At 42.1% G+C, this 19,973-nt stretch overlaps 1 protein-coding gene across 1 annotated transcript in view; it reads left to right on the forward strand.

The window, feature by feature from the left end:
- The window catches only part of NCAM1 (neural cell adhesion molecule 1), a 1,088,618-nt gene that overhangs the window by 302,252 nt on the left and 766,393 nt on the right, over positions 1–19,973 (forward strand). The window contains exon 10 of the mRNA XM_044079459.1: positions 5,825–5,857. Within this exon, the coding sequence (XP_043935394.1) occupies positions 5,825–5,857 (33 nt within the window). The remainder of the gene's footprint in view (positions 1–5,824; positions 5,858–19,973) is intronic.

Consider the following 19,973-nt stretch of genomic DNA (forward strand, 5'->3'; position numbering starts at 1 on the left):
TGTTCCCATAATGCTGCAGTGCAGTGTCAGTGCTGTAATATTAGCCTAAGCTCATGGGGGGGACTTGTAGTCATTTGGTCCTCCCAACATGAAAGGAGGGTTTGTAGCATGCTGAGCCATCAACTATTTTCTTTTGGGAAACTTTGAGAGTTTTAAGGGCTGTGGAATAATTATGTTATTTTTAATGTAACCTACTAAACCCATCCTGCACTTTCCATTTTCTCATTTGCACAAAATCGCCTTCATGATCATGTTTTACTTCGTTTTATTTGTTTTGTTGTCCGGGTTGGTCTCCCATTGTCTGTAACTTGTTTTGAGGAAATATTCATGGTAGTTATTTGCATATACTTGGGAAGTTTTGACCTGGAATATTGGGAAAATTACTGTGCTGTTTTTGAAAATGGTTTCCATTTGATGCAATGTTCACAGTGAGTCTTGCCATTTAGTTTTAAGCAGCATTCTGGAATTAAAGTTGAGCCTGCCTCTCACCTGAATAACTGGACATTGTTTCTTCTTGATCCCCTAAATGTGTCTGAATGTTTCAGTCATGTTATCCATCATATGCTGTTTTATAGCGGTAGCACTCAAAAGCCTGTGGAATATGTACATGGTTGTCCTGCATAGCTGTAGTGTTTCTGCTGGTCAGTTTCTTCACACAACTTGGAGGTTGCATGTGCAACAAGGCTGCAGCATGAAGGTCACTGTCTGCCTGCCTTTGACAGTGCATATAGACATAAGACTAACAGTCAGGAAGAAAATACAAACTGCCTTGTAGATATACATGTATATCATAACAATGACCTTAAGTTGATGCAGTAGTCACCCTTTGATTTACCAGAATGCAGTGCATCTATAAGACAGTCTGGGTGGATGTCATGTGTTGAGGGCCTGTGATCTAGAGTGTTGCATCAGAGGTTCAGTAGAATTGTTCGATTTCTGTTTTTGTGTCCCTGATGACAGAATAATTTCTGGGAAAACTTCACATTGGGAAATGACAGTTGTGTACATGTCTGAGGTGGAATACTGCGTTTTCTCCTCTAAAAATAAACAAAGTTTTTGTAAAGTGCACACAATGTTAAGTACAAATGTTGCTGTTACTGTCTTCATGTGCTGGTGTCTCTGCTGTCTACACTTTTTACCCAAATAAGCTGTTCATCATTAGGCCCAAATTCCTTGTAAACTCAACATTAACAGCTAAATAGAGATTAAAATTGGAATTGAAAATACATAGCGATGATTCTGTAGCAGTTTACACCCTGTAATGAACAGCACTGTCAAGGAAGGACTTTCCTCCCAACAAGGATCACATCTGTGATTGTAGATGATTATAGATTATAGGTGAGTGCAGTCTGAGATGGTTCAGATGGACAGGAGGTAAGCCAAGGTATTAATTTCAGTATTGTTGCACACTATAGAGTGTTCCGGTTAAAGTATAGAGCATGGGGTCTAGTTAATAAAAAAGGGGTGAACACTGAAATAAGTGCAAGGTGTGTGTGTGTGTGTGTGTGTGTGTACATGCATGCTGTGGGGGTTATTCTGTTTTACAGTTTGTTAGGCAGAGTAACCAGTTGACTTCATAATATAGTCTGTTTTCTGTGATATATTTTTCACTTTCAGGGGAGGATAATTGTTTTACAAGAAGAAAGCAGGGTGCTTACTTTGGCATTCCCAGTTTGCTGTCTTGTACTTTGTAACTGCACATCTAATGAACTCATTTGACCATCAGTGACAGTGTAGGTTTTTTCAGTAACCAATTAATATCTATTTTTTTTTTATATTCAGTGGGGGCCATAGGTCTCTAGAGGAAGAACAAGTCCCGTGGTTTGCGCTTGTGCATTCTGATGGTTAACACTGAAAACTGGACAGAGCGATCATTGAAACCTTTTTTTCCCTCTCTCTCTCTCTCTCTCTCCCCCCCCCCCCTCTCCTTCTCTCTTTCTCTCTGTCTCTCTCTCTCACTCTGCCTGAGATGACCTACTTCTCATCCATATGCTTATCTGTTAGCTTGGAAATCTAACAGCATGAACTAAATTTAGAACCTACCATTACAACACTGTGATGCCTCTGTTCATAACTGTATGTTCTTTTGTGATTTGATTTTTTTTCCATGTGTGGTTCCATGTTTTGCAGACTTTTTTTATTTTAATGATGATTTGTTTGTTAGATCATTTGTTTCTCCCTTCCTCATTTAGTGCAGTCTGAAGTATAGTCACATAACTGGAAATTTCTTTTTTGACTTCAGTGCTTATTTAATTTCAGGGCTCCCAGGTGCTTGGGGAAGGGGAGAGTTCCACAAAACCACGCATGAAAATCTTGTAACAAACTGGACTGCCATGAAAATTGTTTAAAGGCTTGATCTGTGTTTGCTTCTCTGGTACAAAGATTTGAAGTGCATGAGTGTATGCAAGGTTATGATGCAGTGCATGGTGTTTTGGTTGTGACAGTAAAAGCTGGTGGATTTGCAGCTGTAGTGTATTCCACTTTGTGAAAGAATATAGCACCAGTGCGAAACTACAGTAAATAAATAAATAAAGTAGCACTGGTGGCAAAAAAAAAAAAAAATCTGAAAAAAGTGCTGATGCCCTAGGAACATTGTGACTTGTAGTAGGTTTTCAAAAATTTTACAGAGTATGATTCTCAGAGAAATATAGTTTTGGTGTTTATGGTGCCATTTAATCCATCGTTTAATGGTCTTTTGGTTATTTTTTATTTAAGTGTATAAACCTTCTAGGTAGAATGCCTCTTTTAAGCAGTGACCCAGGATCACACTATGTGGTCAAGTGCAATGCAAGTTCTACAGCAGGCAAATGAAAACTTGAGGGAGTCTAACCCAGAATTGTAGAATGAATCTTGTCAGCTACTCTGAGCCTTAGTTCTATGAACTAAACAGACAGGTGAGTAGATCCACACACACACGCACACACACACACACCACAACAGAATGTGAAAGGTTGCACTTTTATCAGGCACATTTTGAAGGAACTGACATCTTCAAGGATGTTCTCACTGGTCTTCTGAGCTAAGATGGTTCTTCTCATATCTAGAGTAAATGTTAGTGTGTTGTCTCTTGACGTCGTCATGATCATTCATAAATAGTTTAAATGGCAGCACCCTTCTCCCTTAACAGGCACTTCACTCTTACAAATTAAGGTAGATTTAAGCTTACACTCTTACAGATGGCAGAATCGTTGAGCAGGTGAAGGCATTCTTGCAAGTACAAGGGACATACTGCTAATGATGTGAGACAAGCATACAGTATTTTCTACACATTTTCCCCCTAGATCACTTCACCCTGAAGGCTCCAGAATTACATTTGTCCTTACTCTGATTGCTGTTTGTGTTACATCCTTTGGAAGACCAGAAGGAACAGCTCTTCAGAGTTCCTCTGTCTTATCTTTTGCAGTTTCAGCAGTGGTTTAATGAATGAATGCACTGACACCAGAAAATAGATTTGTAGGCAGAGTTTTGCTAATATCATCTTCTTATCAAGAGATCCTGGCTATGCAGTAAGTTAAAGTGATGTAAGGCAGACTTGCCTCACTCAAAAGGTTATGCATGCATTTGCATGTTGTTGCTGGTTTAAATATGTTTAATACACTTCTGCAGTTTAAGCTGTGTGAGACAGACCAGCTGTTTAGTTCTACTTCATTATTACATTAAAAAAAGGCAGGCCTGTACCTTGCTCCTAAGGAAATTAACCGGAACGCCTTGTGTTTTCTTCATTGCCTTTTAAGAGTGATGTAGAAATGTGGTCGTTGCATAGTTAAGAAGGCTTTTGTTCACTGTGCTTCATATTAATATCCGTCTCATTCTTTAAGGTAGAAAAAATATGTAAAATCTAATTTTATGCTGAGACTGTCACATTTTCTCATAGACGACATCAGGGAATAGGGGCAGTTCTATTTCTAGTGGTATAAAACAAATCAGCCAGCCCAATTCACAGTTCAAACAATATGAGCATTTTTTTTTACACATTTTAAGTATAAAAGTGTAAAATTGGATCACACAAAATCTAATAACTGTGGCAAACTCACTTTAAAAAGGTTATTTTAAGTTTTTTCATTGCCATTAAAGAGAACTGTTGTACATATTTAAGGCAGAAAGAATTATTCTTGCTTCCATTAGGTATATATATTAAGCTTCATGTGCAGTGAATTTCACAATTAAAACCTCAGATAATAAGAATATTGCAGTATAAAACAGTTTATTTTTTTCTTTAGATTTACTGGGTGTTTGCTTAATGGCATGAGGCACAACATAAAAGTAGTGTTTAAAAATCTGTTCTTGATTGCACTTGAAGAGGTTTATCAAGCTAACAACTCGCATCTAAGTTATAAAAATAGTGATAAAAGGAAGCATGTCGTCTTTATTATATAGTTTTTTTAGTCAGTAAGTGTACAACAGGGAAACCCATGATACTGAAACTTAGGCTGACGTGTTGGCATGTGGAATGTGTAAGAACGACACTGTACTGCAGATGCATTTAAAAGAAAGGAAACACCAATGTTTTCTGCCAGTGTGCATTACTTTTAGGTATGTTTAAGTGGGTGCTTACATGTAGGCATGCACCTGGTCTTATAATGCAAATGAATCCACATATCACTCTGGTTGTAAACTGCTTTACAAGTTAAAAATTTTAAATTTACATATGGATTCCTGAAGTGGACTGTATTACAGACAAACAATTGCTATGCATTTTTTTGTAAAATATTTTAGCACATTCATTCATTTATTTATTCATTCATTTATTCATTCTCCAGTACCCACTTTACCCTATTCTGGGTTATGGGCCTGTCCTATTATGCAGTGCCGTAAGGCTGACAATCAGTTCTGGATGGGTTTACTAGTCCATTGCAGGATGTGCAAACAGTCACTCCAAATGAGACACACACCTTTGGGCAGTTTAGGAAATTGCTAGGTCACTTATCTTTGTGTTTTGGATATGGGAGGAAACCAGAGATCCTAATGAACACAAGGAGGACATGCAGACTCCACACAGAGAACAACACAGCTTAGAATTGAACCAGGTAACCGAGTATTGTGAGGCAGCAGTGCTGACTACTGCACCATTAAGCATCTTATTTTCCATTTTTTAGTTTTGCAGCACTTGTAGACAGATGTTTGCTACAGCCCCCGTCTTTGTAGACAGATGTTTGCTACAACCCCCCTCTTTGTTCATGATTATTGACTGATGTCTGAGTAGTGCCCTTTGCTCTGGATATCTTATCAGAGGGAAAAGTGTAGATTATTCAGAATGACCCCCTTACATGGACGAACAGTTGTATCAAAGGTAACAAGCCACTCTCTTTTTGAGCAGTGCCAGGGATCAGGTGGCAGTATTTCTGCATCAGAAACTGCTTTTTTTGTTTTGTTCCTGCTGAATAGTGTGGTACTGCTTGTGGCGTACTGTTTTGCTGTTCATCACTTAGGGTGATGTAACATGTGAAAATTAAGTGCCAGGGCTGCTGTACTGACCAGTTGTATGCCGTTAATTGAAGATATGCAAAAATGTTTTGCTAGTATAGGATTTACCAACCAAAAAGAAAGATTTATGAAAGGCAGAAAAAAACGTTAAGTGAAATCTATTGGATTGAATGGCACTGTTCCCCCCAAAAATAAATATTTTGACGAACAGTTTACAAACTGCATTCGTTCTTTTATTTATTAGCTGCAAATTCACTATGTGTATGATTGCTTAAGTGAAATGCGTAGCTTATTAAGAGAAGTTCAGATTACTAATCTGCATGTACAGCTGTGCATGGATATATCATAGTCACCTGAGTCAGACTAATCACATCATTTTATTGCTTTATTGTGTTTTCAGCAGGCCTCATGGACTCGACCCGAGAAGTACGAGGTATGGCTACCAACCAAGTAGCCAAACTCTTTAGTGTTCTGTAGCAACTAATAAACAGTAGCACTGGCAGCTTGGCTAACACTTTGCATTTTGGGTGAATGTTAGGTAAACAAATGGGCTAGTTTATGTCAGCCTGGTTAAATACATCAAGCCAGAATCATGCATTTTCCCATTTTGTTACCGTTTGTCTTGTCTGTTCCTTTTTTCTTTTAAATTTTACCATTTTACAATGAGGAGTATTTGGCAGGTGTTCTGTCTCTGATTAAATTGAACTGTAATGTTTGGTAGCAATGCTGTTCTAGAAATTCACTATTTATTTGTAATTCGTATATTGTTAACTAAGGGACAGAAGGCTTCTTCATAACCATATAACCTTTTTTTCTATGAAAAGTGGTTGCTTTAGAGATTTTTCATACAAACACATGCCTGTTAACAATTGAAAGCTGTGGTATTATGAGCATTTTGTATAATCTACTGCAGGAAAAGGGTATTTGATAGTATATGCCAAGTCCATCCACACCTTCGGTACTATAGCCTTCTGGCATTAGAACTCAGGAACATTTCTTGGCTGAATACTGTTCGTGAATATAAGCTGTATTTGTTTCTGTAAGCACATCCTGCTTTGGAAATACCAGTCAATGAAGCCGTTGTCACATCTTCATTTCTGTACTGATTACTAATTTCATATTTTGCATTTCTGCACTGTGTGTGTATATCAGTGTTGGAAACCTAAAACTGGAAAAAAACTGTGAAGAGGATACATTCAATTTATATGTGGTATGTGAACCTGCATTAAAGCCTGAGGGATTTGTGAAGTTTGCCAGAACTTCATTGAAGTTAGGGGGCAAAGTCACAGGAAAGCTCCAGAAAACTTTTGCTTTATCAGAATGCTTTGTGTTACTAAGGAACAAGGCCTGTATTTTCTGCCTCACTGTTCAAAATACAAAGCCAGTATTACATTTATTTACTTACTGATATTTTCCCCCTGCATGGCTACAGACTGTCCAGCCCCTCTCCTCTTGGTATTGACCCTTTTATTCTCCCACCACCAGGGAGTCCCCAGCTTGGCAAGTCAGTTGATTGGAGAAGCTGTCATCCAAGCAGCCAAAGATGTGTTTTCTCCCCTTCCCTGCATGTCCATATGCAATTCTGTTTAGTTCTTAACTCCACATCTGGTGGCTGGCTTTGGCACTTGTATATTGGTAGGCTAGAAGGGTATTAATGCCCTTGCTTGAAATATTTGTTTGTATGTTTTATGTCACTGTGAGGGCCTACAGTGCCTCCCCCCTTGTGTGTGCACATTCTCATTCACAGCTGAGTGAGGCCTACCACTGCCAGTTTGGTACAGTCAAGTCCATGCCCTCATTTCATGGATATACATTTGGCAATTGCAGTCCTTCACTTGCTTGATGTTGAGAGGTCAGCCAGGCCATTACTGCCTCCCTTCTGTAAGATGAGTGAACAAGCATCATCTGCTTACTCTAACCTTCCTTGTTCAGCTCCTTCAGTGCCTGAGCCACTGTTGGAACTCAAATCATCTGAGTCATAGTCACAGTATTATCCCTGGATGTCACAGGTCCATGCTTATTTACTTAAATGTAGCCACAATTTACAGCTGTTGGCCTGTACCTTTCTTATAGTGTTTATTGAGCTACAGGTACATATTTCTTTGTGGACTGGCTTAACACTCCCCCATTATTGTTCACTCCCAGTTGCATATGGGAATCAGAATTGGGGAAGGGGGTGGCAGCTTTTAGAAGAGGAATTTTATATGTTACCTATACAGGGTATATTGTGATGGTAAGATGGATATGATAGTGTTTTTAAGAGTCCTCCCTCACCACCCCACCAGTACTAATGATATCTCCAAGATTGCTAAACCTTGTTCAATGGGGAATGCTCTTTGAGATGCTCCAGATTTAGTCTGTATACACTCCCACCCTCCATCTCCCTTAAAGTGTTGCTGATGAGCAGCACAGTTATTTTTCCTCAAACTTTCACCAGGCATCATCTTTCTTAGGTCAGGACCACAGTGGTGGTGGTGGAGGACTGCTGATGGAGAGAGATGTAGCATCTTTTATATCACTAACATATACTGGTTTTACCTCAGGAGGGCATGTGTGATCAGAAAGACAGTCCAGCTGTTCATCTTCATTGCACTGTGGAGAGCATTGACAAATCTTTCAACTGGATTGGTAACTGCATTATTTTTTGACATCAGATGGTTAACTGCCCTTTGGACTCTGTGATTAAAGTTGTCACCATGGACATGGCTGTTCCCAGTGTTGTTTCAAGAATGTACTCAGAGAATGTGTGTGCGCTTTGGCTACTTGGTATGTTTTTAGAACTTTAAACACTACAGCTTTCACAGAGTTCCCAGGAACTGGACCACCTTTGTGCTTTAAGACTTCATTTTCTGAGCCCTTGCTTTTTTTTGTCTCTGTCATTCTTGGAAGTTTTACGTACCATTTGGGAATCTTCCTCACCAATATGCAAAAGGCCTCTCAGTGGTATGTGCACCAGTCGCTCACTATAACAGTTGATGTTTGCGAACAACCCCCCCCCCCGCATTTGGCACCGATTATTATTTTGTTTTCCATTACATCTGATAGTCCACCCACTCTCCCCACCTTGTGATTGGATGTCTCTGTCAAGTTTATAATTTTTTGGCATTATCTGTTTATGACTTTCCATATATACCCACTTAGGTTCCTGGAGGCAGAACTGAGGAGCATATCTCTGGGCACACTTTCCTAGTTATGGAGTTTTGAGTCCATGTCAAGTCATGTGTTGGATGGAGGCAAGGATGTTCCCTGTGCTTGGGAGCTAGGGGATGCAATGAATATGTGCTGATAAAGGATCCTCTGAAGAAGAAATCCCAGTCAATTTCCAGTGCAGAGTCCTCTTGAAGATTGGGGCTATGGTGTGGGTCACATACCTGTTAAATTTATCTGTAGGAAGAGGTCAGGCTGCCTACACCAGCTTCAGGGACTACATTCTGTGTACCTCCCTGCAGCTTAATGTAGACCACACACAAGATTACTGCAAGCATGAAGAAAAGAAAGTAATTACAGCAACCTTTGAGCAAGACACATTCCCACATTATTGTAAAAAGCTGTAGTACTTTATATTTAACGTTTTTTTTTCCAGAAAACTCCACTGATTGTATAGCTCAGATCACCCAGCTTCCTTATAAGGTCATTCATTCCCTGGGTGAGAGCATTATGGCCCATTCCTGCTTTGGGGAGAGGACCATGTGAGCTTGGAGTGGGAAGTGTCATTCATGCTTTAGGGATCAAATTTTTCTGTCTATGTCCTGCCATCCCTGCACATGTTCATACCTTCTAAGGGGTGCTATGCAATGGGCTTGTCGTATATTTTTGGTGCCTCTGCATATAATACAAACAAAATCCTGACATTTAGCAGACAGTGCAATGGTGATGCCTCCATGTGAGCCCAGTCTCCACCAGGAGTTTCTAAACAGCTACTCCCAACCCTTTTCCCGAGGAGAGGCAAGCAGGCCCTACCTGTTTATTCTTGTAACCCCCCCCCCCGTCAGCTGCAGCAGGATCCTGAGCCACCATTCAAACTTAGATCACTTGGTCTGTAGTCAGGGCTTTACTTCTCTGTGCCAACAAACCCAGTTAACATTTAAAACAGAATAAATTAGAATTACACCCCACACACACTTGTACCATGGATATGCATTCTACCCACTGAGCACACAGTGCACATTCTGATTCATGCTTTCTTATGAATAAAAGGACTGCTTTGCTGTCCTGTTGAAATCACAACTGATGCCTACAATTTAGTTACATAAGGACTTATACACCGTATGCGAAAAAGTAACCATTTGGTTAAGTACGAGAGCAAGAAACTGTCGTGTTGCCTAAGATGTGGTATGCTTTAAGTGCACAGGGTTCTTTTCTTGAATGTCCTAATGTAGGACATTATGGTCCAAGTTTATCCATAGGGGAAGACTGGGAAAAAAAAGATGAGGAGGCCTATAGAAACTTCCATTGTAACTTCATTAACAGAAATTCTGATCATCCAATCCCTCCATCCTACATGGTATGATAGTACATCAGTTACCGTCAATATGCAGATATACTTAACAAGAAGAAGCCTTCACATGAAAACTGGTGCGTTAGTTCTGATGTTCTCATAAGCTTTCCATGTAATCTTCCTTTTTACAAATGTGTATATGAGGATATTGCAAACCACTGCCAGTGTGAGGTGGCTTGTCTGAAGAATAGGTTGATTAGTTAAAATGTTGTGGGAAGTAAAGTACTGCAAGCCAATTAGCTCTTTGTGTTTAAGGTAATCAGTCCCAAAGGAAGATGTTCCAGTTTCACAGGAAGACTCCGAGCACCACTCGGACAAAATATTCCTTGTAAGGATCACTGCTGCAGTAGTGTAACTTATGCAAGGGATTTCCTGGAAGGCTGCGATGTGTGACATATGGGCTAACCTTCATTCTTACTCCTCTCTGTCCAGCATTACGCTGACATTCAGTAGAAAGGAAGTTTTTTTTATGTTCTGCTGTTACTTCATTTCTTTTGTCCATTTGAGTGCCAGTTAGTGCTCAGTTTGGCAACATTTTTCTCTTTTGATTTTCCTTGAAAAAAATTGCTCCAGTAACTGTTCCTGCAGAACACATATTCCACCAAAGACGTTTTATACTTAGTGCGTTATTTAATCAGGAGAAGAACAGATATCTCTTCTGGTGACCCTATATTACTTTCAACAAAGGACACTGCAGAGTAGGGCCAGAAACTTAAAGCCTGACTAACTTCAGGCAGACAATCTATATGTAGCAATATGGACTGTCCTTATTAAAAAAGGCAGACCATTTTTATGTGATGCCTTTATTAAATGCCCTTATTAAAAAAAAAGGAAGTGGCACAGCCCTAGAAATGTCACGTTTTAGAGGTGGTAACCTGAGAGTGTGACCCTACAGATGCCTTTTTTTGCTGGAGTGGGGGAGTATTGAAAGAGAGGACTTAATTTACTCTTTTCAGATCACCTCTCCTATAAGTTGTAACACCAGCAGTTGGGAATCCATCCTCTCTGGCTCTTCTCTGGTGGACGTCTTCTTTGGGAACTTCCTAAAATTAGTGATGGATCATTTTAAGTTGGGGGGTGAAGGAGATTCCTGCATCAAAGGTGATAAACACAGAGCTGGTAGAGATGATGGATCCCAAGCAGTTGACTGTTTCTCTAGTTGTATCATGATTCAAGGATGCATTTAAATTTGATTGCAAAACCTAGGATCCCAGTCACCCACCCAGAAAAACACAAACAGATTCTGCAGGATGCAGAGGGCATCGTGCAGGATGATGCAGAGGGCATTTCAATATCTGGACAAAAACCCTGTGTCACATCTAATGGTAATGCAGATTCAAGTTTCTAAACAATCCAGGTTGACGCTAGGACGAAGTACTGTAGAAAACAAGAACACTCAGGTTTTGGACAAGTTTAATGAGAAGGTGAACATGTTGGCCACCTTAGCATTCACTGTACCAAATTGCCAGAGACACACACATTAAAATATATTTGCTTGATGACAGAAACAGACAAAAGGTCTATCTAGTCTGCCTTTTAAATCTGTCATCATTCTAACTTCCTTCCCCTTTATGCTTCTTTATCCTGTTCTGTGGCTTTGACATCACCCTTTCCAGTAGTCCACTACATGAAGCCACAGCACGGTCTGTGAGAAAGTACTTTTCCTTACTCCAGGGAGTAGTTAGCTCTTATAATGTACTGTCTGTCCTGACTCCTCCCCTCTGTTTTTCTGGTTCGATATGACCCCTTCCCTCATTTACCGTGACATGTTTTTGTGCACCCTTTTCATGTCCCCCCACCTCTTCATTTTTAAAGTGAAGCGCTGTAGCTCCCCTAGCCTGTTGTCATTTTCCTTTAGCCCCATCAAACAGACCTTTACTGTAGCTTTCATCTAAATTCCTTCCAACAGCCAGATGCCCTTTTCTTTATATGGCCTCCAGAATTGCATGCAGGGTGTGTTCTGAACATGGATTTGGAGAGTGGAAACATTACCTCTTTTGCTTTGGAATCTAAATCACCCCTGAGGATCCACCCCAGATTCTGTTGCTGGTACCACTTTCCTCTTATTCTTCTGGTGGTAAAATTCAGATGTGATCAGCACTCCCAGATCCTTTTTCTGCTTTGCTGTCATTACTTCTACTTCTCCCATTTGATACTTCTCAGCTGGGCTTTTGAGGCAAATGTGCAGTATTTTGTTCAGATACCAAGGAGACGTCCTAAAACAAATTTAGGACAAGGCATGTTCTAGGAGGTGCCATATGAGTTCCTGCAGGACCCTGGAACTAAAGCCATGGCAAATAGAGCAGGAAAACTGAAGGTGAACTGCACCTAAGCAATAGACACAACTAGTGTGCCCATCAGTTATAGACATTTTCTGTGTACAGGAGTAACATTTCTTGAAGCCTGAGTGCTTCACTTCTTTCCCTTCCTTGGACATAGTGGAAACACAACCGGAACAACAAAACCACTGTCCAGAAAATCTATATTAAAGATAATAAGAAAACTACCAGAAAAAATAACTATCCAACAATTTCATACCACACAAAAACAGTTAAATACAAAGAAGGCTATCCTATTTGTTTTTTTTTTTTTTTTGTTTGTTTGTTTTTTTTTAAACAGACACGCAGAGAAGGGACTAGAGGAGAGGTCTCTAACTCAAATGATGATCTCCTCTAGCCAGAGGAGATGTCTCTAACTAAGTCGACGAAACCTCTTGAGGGAAAGAAAGTAGAAAAAGGGGGAGCCCTCTAATTTTAAACGGGCTAAAAACAGAAAACGAAGATGAACCCTTTAACTTAAATGTGTTCAGAGAGGATAAACCAAAGATTCAGAGAAGGGATAGGGGTTGTAGGCCTAGCTGAAAGCAACGGCCAAGCACAACAAAACACAACAAGCGAAAAATCCGAAGATTAGCACAAACTAAGGTCTGAATACACTGCAAATAGCTAGACAACAATAACTATGTCAGAAAACTACTAGAAAAGTAGGATATTATAACCAAAAGAAATTCACTTAGCCTGAGCCCAGTAAGAAGCACCCAGTTTAGTTTAGCGGCAAACAAGATCTGGGTTATCTTCCCTAGGCATTATGGGACAGGGTACAGCCTCGAGCCAGTGGAAGCTCGCAAGCGTTAGTATTAGGCCAAGTTGGAACCGATGCTCGGTTCCGAACCCAACCAGCAAGAATGAAGGTGAGATAGGACAACAAACATGGAACATTATGCTGAGTACATAACTTCTTATTTCATCTCCTCATTGTAAAATATAGTCATGACTAGCCCAGTGAGTTCTTGCTGTTTGTTGGAAACAAGCAAGGATAGATAAGTACAGAAAGAAAAAGGACGTTGAAAACAAGCAGGAGTGGTATAGTGGCAGGTGTCACAGGAGACAGCAGGGACTGAGGAGGTAGAATAGTCACCTCCCACACAGGAAACCCCTGGGCAATACCAACATAGATTATTACTGTAGCCTTTGTTTTAAATTAATTTATTTTATATCACCAAAAGAGCTGTTGCTTAAAGGATTTCTACCTTCTGCATCTTCTTCTTCTATATCTGCAGCTCACCATTGTACTAAAAAGCCTTCTGAGAGGACTAAGGGGGATTCATCAGCAAAATGTAACGAGTTTAGGAAATGATCCCTTAATCGTTCTTGCTCCTCCTTCCTCCTTTTTAGGTTCAGCTCTGCCCAAAAAGGTCTCCAAGCCCTAGGATTTACCAGATCCAAATCACCAAAACATCGCTCCTCTAGTTTGACTTCAGAGCCAGTACCCTCTGGGATCAGTTTTACTTTGTACAGGAGACCCTCAAATGGTTTCCAGGCCACCCTCAACCTCTTCATCTCCCAGGTCATCTAGGAGTCTAACCAAAGCAGATTTGGACCGGATGTTGAGGAAGTTTCTTCAGGCCCAGATTCAGTTGGGAGTTTGACTGGTTCTGTCTCCCATTGGACCCATGAGTCTGCACCAGCCCAAACCCATCTTATGACTCCTACTCCAACCTGACTTGCAGTTTTGGTGCCATTGGACTGGAGAGTTCCGAGTTTGTTTGGGTTGGATCTAAAAGCCTGGCCTTCCTCGACTGTGACTACATCTCTGATCCAGTTGGAGCTAGAAGGATCTCAGATTCATAGATCTGCACCAGTTCCGGGATTTGTTTCCTCTCATCCTTTCCTCTCAGAGCCTTGGCATTGGACAGCTCAGCTTCAACTTCTGATTCAAGGCAGATCATGGTGATGCTCTGAGCTGTCCTGAGCAGGTGTCTTTGGCTCCTGCCAGGTGGCCCTTTGTTTCTCCCATGGCTTCTGCCTTTGAGGTAGTGGAGAGAATGTTTTTCTACACCAAGGACAAGGTATACTTGGCCCCCTCAGGTCCATCCCCTCCACAGCTGTCTGTTTGGTCCCTGAATCTCTTCATCCTGTCCCATCAGAGCAGCCTGTCCGTTCTAGTCATAAGACAGTCCTCATCCAGGACTCTGCTCACACTTCTGAGTCCTGTCTGGAGTATCCCACCAGGGATCTCCCTCAGAAGTGTACTTGCAAAAGAAGGCATTTAGATACCCTACAGCAATCTTAAAAGGAAGACACCAACTTCGATGAACAGAAAGGTTCCCCCAAATCACCCCTTGATGATGTGTCCTTTGGTGAAATATTTGAACTTTTGAGACAGAAAGGTAATTGGTCTTTCAGCCTTGCTTCTCAGGAGGAGTCCGTGTTTCTCATTGCTTTCAGACCTACTCAGCTATATCCTAGGTTGACTCCCCGATGGATAAGATGGTGGACCTCATCTTCCCTAGGCTTGAAAGGATCCAGATGTCACACAGCCAACCCCCAAAAGGTACTTTGTTGTTCCCAAGGATAGAGTCCATTGGAACAAGTGTCCCCCATTGGATTCTATGGTGGTAGCAGTTGCCACCAAGAAAGAACTTGCTGAACAGAGTTCTTCTGTCCATCCCTCGAATAGTAAGTGCAGGGTGTTGGACAGTTTTGAGAAACAGCTTTATGCATTAGTGACCATTACTCTCAGGTCTCTGAACTATTTGGAACACGTTTTGAGATTTCAGATAGCCTTAATCAAACAGTTTTCCAATGCCCTCTCAGGGTCCATGTCTGTGGAAGACAGATGTTCATCGTGTTACCCTGCTGCAGTCATCACACTTGGGTTATCTTGTCGTCAGGCGGTCCCGCAGTCAGCCGGAATTCCAAAGACTTGGTCCGGCGTCGGTTGCTGTCGCTTCTTCCCTGACGTCAGTGCGCCAGGGGTATATATATGTATCCGACGCCCTTTTCTTCAGTCTTTCTTGCCGCGCGGTGCCCGAAGCAGAAGCAGTTCGCAAGTGCCGGTCAGCCGCCTCCTGAGATTTTTGAAGTCGAATTTCAGATCCGAAGTCTTCAATAAAGCTAAGTACCCCGTTGGGGAAACTTTTCTTGCCTCAGACCGATGTCAGAAAAAGTTAACAATTGTATTTCTTGTGGGAAGCAAATACCTCATAAGGATTTTCATTCTTACTGCATACCTTGCCTAGGCCCAGACCAAGACGTCACTGGTTGTCGTTTTTGTGCTAGGTTTAATAAGCGTACTATAAAAAGACGCTTTGATTTCACACAACACTACTTCGGTAGAAAATTTAACTACGCAATGCCGTCGGAGCAACCGACTACTGGCGTGCACAAAAAATGCAAGGATAAGGACAGGCAGCCTAGACCCAAGCCAGACTCCGAGGCCTCGGCTGGCCCGGTCTCCGGTTCACCGGTCTTCAGTGAGGCTCCGACGCAGCCCCTGACTACCGCAGATTTGGAACCCGAGACCGCTTCGGAGCCTTTGGCGGAGAGTGCTAGGCCGACGCAGCCATTTTGTTTAGCCCCTACCGACGACACTGCAGAAAGAAATGTCGGTAATGCAGAAACACCTTCGGTTTCTGAAGGCGTCTTCAGACCGACGACGCTCACCATAAAAACGTATCCTAAGCTTAAGACTCCTATTAAACCTAAAAAGACTGCACTTCAGTCTCCAGTTCAAGGCCCCATGCCTAAGAAACAGATGCTTAAAATGGCTGAAGATTTGATCTCTTTAATCAGGGGTTCCCAACCCCCACCCGACAAAAGGCCTAGACAAGAGGAAGATTATGCCTCCTCTGATCAAGTGTCTATTTCCTCAGGCTCCTCTGAGGACCAAGATTACTCCTTCTCCCCTTATGAAGATTCTGATGCTGAGGATTCTATTCCCTCAGCTTCTCCTCCTGAAGACTACTCCTTTGGGGAAACTTTACACACTATGAGGGAACATTTTCACTGGGAAGGTCAGGACTACTCTGACTCAAAGAAAAGGCTCAGAGAGTTTCTTTTACTCCCCCAGCACAGACCACTTGCCATCCCCCCAGTTTTAGACATTGTGGATGATGTTTACTTAGAATCTAGTTTGAACCCAGATTCTCTGCCTTCTGCTCCAGCCAAACCTGACAGATACTAAAGAGTGCCTGATTCCCACAAATTCCTTTGTAAAAGCCCTGTTGTTGCTCCCTCAACAGTCTGAATTGAAAGAAATGCAGGATCTGTTGCATGCAACTGAACAGGTGGGCAAACATACTTTACAATGTGGGTTTGATTCTTTGGAGGCTTCCTGCAGAGCAGCTGTCACTGGGTCTGTTATACGTAGGCATGCTTGGTTAAAGGAACAAACTCTGCCTGATCATGTTAAAGCAAAGCTTCTAGATGCTCCCTTACAGCAGGATGTTCTTTTTGGAGTTAAAGCCGAAGAAGTCTTAAAGAAAATGGAGGCTAAGGCAAAATCTATGCAGACAGTCAAAGATTTTCTACAGGTACAGCCCCCTCGCTTCAGCAGAAATTGGCCAACAAAAAATTGGTCCTTTCCAGCTACTGACAGACCACAGAGGGGTAAATACAGACGTCCAAGAGGCAGTGGACAACCACAAGCCCAATACAAACCTCGACAATGGGGCACTGCAGCACAGAAGGGAGGAGAAGACAGGTCCCAAACTACCAGAAGGCAAACTCAATGACTTGCACCTCATCTGGCCAAGCAACACTCTCTTGGCAGCCCCCTTGGGAGGAAAACTCGCACTTTTTTCAGACAACTGGCACATTGTCACAAAGGACAAATGGGTCCTAGACATAATTTCACGAGGATACAGATTCCATTTTCACACCTTGCCAATGAAAAGAGGAATGCCAAACCTGCCACAAAATCAATGGGCAGAGACACAAAAACAAATTACAGCTCTCATAGACATGAGAGCCATTCAACTGGTACCTACACGAGAGCAAGGCCAAGGATTTTACTCAAGACTCTTTCTAGTCCCCAGATAGGACAATGCCTGGAGACCAATTCTGAACCTTTCAATTCTAAACACCTTCTTACAAGTACCCAAATTCAAGATGCTAACACTACAGCAGCTTCTTCCCATGTTGGGCAAGAAAGCATGGCTAGTAACGCTGGACCTCAAGGAGGCATACCTGCATGTCCCTATCAGACAAAGTTGCAGAAGATACCTCCGTTTCATTGCAGGTTCAACCCATTACCAATTCTCTGCACTGCCCTTTGGCTTATCTACTGCACCCAGGGTCTTCACAAAATGCCTGGCACCAGTAATTGCATACTGCAGACAAAGAGGAATTCAAATATACCCATACCTGGACGACTGCCTCATCCAAGCAGAAAGCAAGGACATTCTCTTACAACATCTGGCTTTTGTAAAACATCTTCTAAGTTGCCTGGGGTACACAGTAAACGAAAAGAAATCAAAACTAGTACCCTCACAAAACATGACATTCCTGGGTGCCAGCTTGAATACAACGGCCCAGAAGGCTTATCTGACGCCAGACAAACAACTACAAACTGACTCAATATTTCAAAACAATGGCAACAAAGACCCAACTACCTGCAAGAAAAATTCTGCAGGCCTTGGGCTTCATGGCATCTTGCATACTACTAATACCATGTGCAAAGCTGCATATGAGGAAATTACGGTGGTACCTAAAAAGCGTATGGTCTCAACACAGCCACAGCTTGGACACAATGATATCTCTCATTCCCTGCCTACAACAGGAGTTTTTATGGTGGTCACAGGCATGTCACCTCAACAAGGGTCAGCCTTTCACCTTGCCCCCAGCCAGGCAAACTATGACAACAGGTGCATCGGACTACTCCTGGGGGGCACACATGGCAGGATAGTGCATTCAAGGCGTATGGACTGCAGATCAAAGGAATCTGCACATCAATCAAAAAGAGATGCTAGCTGTACAGAATGCTCTGACAGCCTTCAAGAACCTATTACATCCAGGACAACTTACAATAAGGACGGACAACACCACAGTAATGTGGTACATAAACAAACAAGGGGGTACACACTCCTACCCTCTATGCAGGCAAGCAATGACCTTGTGGAACACAGCTCTGGCTTACCAAGTTCAGTTACAAGCTCAATTCCTGCCAGGAAAAAAGAACACATTGGCAGACGACCTCAGCAGAAACATCATGGATCCCCACGAGTGGAAACTGGATCCACAAGTATTTGCAATGATAACTCAAAAATGGGGCCTTCCAGACATAGACCTGTTTGCCAGTCCTCAAAACTATCAGCTAAAAAAATTTTGTACAAGGACACTTCACCATCAAGCTTGGAAAGTGGACGCACTCTCATTCAGTTGGAAAATCCTGACAGTATATGCCTTCCCTCCGTTGCCTCTCCTCACAAAGGTGCTTCTGAAAGTCAGAAAGGAGAGACCACGACTGATACTCATAGCCCCAGACTGGCCACGCCAGCACTGGTACCCACTATTGAGGAATATGGCCCAGGGCCCACCTTGGATTTTACCACAAATTGCCCATTTGCTCACACAGCAAAACAATCAGATTCTTCACAGCCAGCTCAAAACCTTAAATCTGGCTGCATGGCAAATCACCTAAGCATCCAGCCAGCTCCTCTTTCCCAAGCAGTTATGGATGTTATTCTGGAAGCTAGGAGGCCCAGCACCAGGAAGGCCTACTCGGACAAATGGAAAAGGTTTTGTGCCTGGAACCAAGCTAAAGGCCAAAACACACTTCAGCCTCACATGCCTCAGATTCTACACTATTTAACTGAGATGTTGCACAAAGGACTTACCTTTTCTTCCATTAAAATCCATGCATCAGCTATTTCAGCCCACTACAACACGGATCCACCCTTATTTTCACATCCACTTCTAAGGCAGTTTCTCAGAGGGGCAAAAAACATTAGGGCCCCCAGGAGAGCACCTACACCAACATGGGACCTCAATTTTGTTCTGGAAAAACTTACGCTACCTCCCTTTCAACCAGCTTTCTTTGCAGATCTACAATTTCTATCATGGAAGACTGCCCTGCTTCTAGCAATAACTTCAGCAAGAAGAGTCTCAGAGCTGCAGGCACTAATGACAGTGGAACCTTTCCTCATTTTCCATCAAGACAGAGTTTCTCTACGAACTAATCCTTCCTTCATGCCTAAGGTGGTTTCCAGTGTGGCTTTAAATCAAACCATCCACTTACCCACCTTCTTCCCAAATCCATAGAACAAAGGAGAAAGACTCCTGCATTCCTTGGACATTCACAGGCAACTTCATTACTACTTGGATAAAACTAAGGTTTTCAGAAAATCTGACCATCTCTTTGTATCCTATGCTACAGCTTCACAAGGGAAGGCTATATCAAAACAAACCATTTCCAAATGGATAGGACATTGCATTCGTTTTTGCTGTACCCATCATGGAAAACCAGTTCCTGCTACCATTAGGCCCCACTCTACCAGGGCAACAGCTACATCTACAGCCTTCCTCAGGGGGGTTCCAACCAAGGAGATTTTGGAAGCTGCAACTTGGAGTTCAGTACACACCTTTACCAAACACTATCACTTACCACTTTACTCTAAGACTAGAGCTGGCTTCGCCACTGCAGTTCTGCAGGGCCTTCTAGCCTCCTCTAACCCTCTATGACTCCTCCACCCATCCTTAGCTTTGGGATTCTACCCAAGTGTGATGACTGCAGCAGGGTAACACGATGAACATAGTACAGTTTTGTACCT

This window comes from Protopterus annectens, chromosome 8.part0 (assembly GCF_019279795.1).
Source record: "Protopterus annectens isolate FY-2018-M chromosome 8.part0, PAN1.0, whole genome shotgun sequence".
In the NCBI taxonomy this organism is placed as follows: Eukaryota; Metazoa; Chordata; order Ceratodontiformes; family Protopteridae; genus Protopterus; species Protopterus annectens.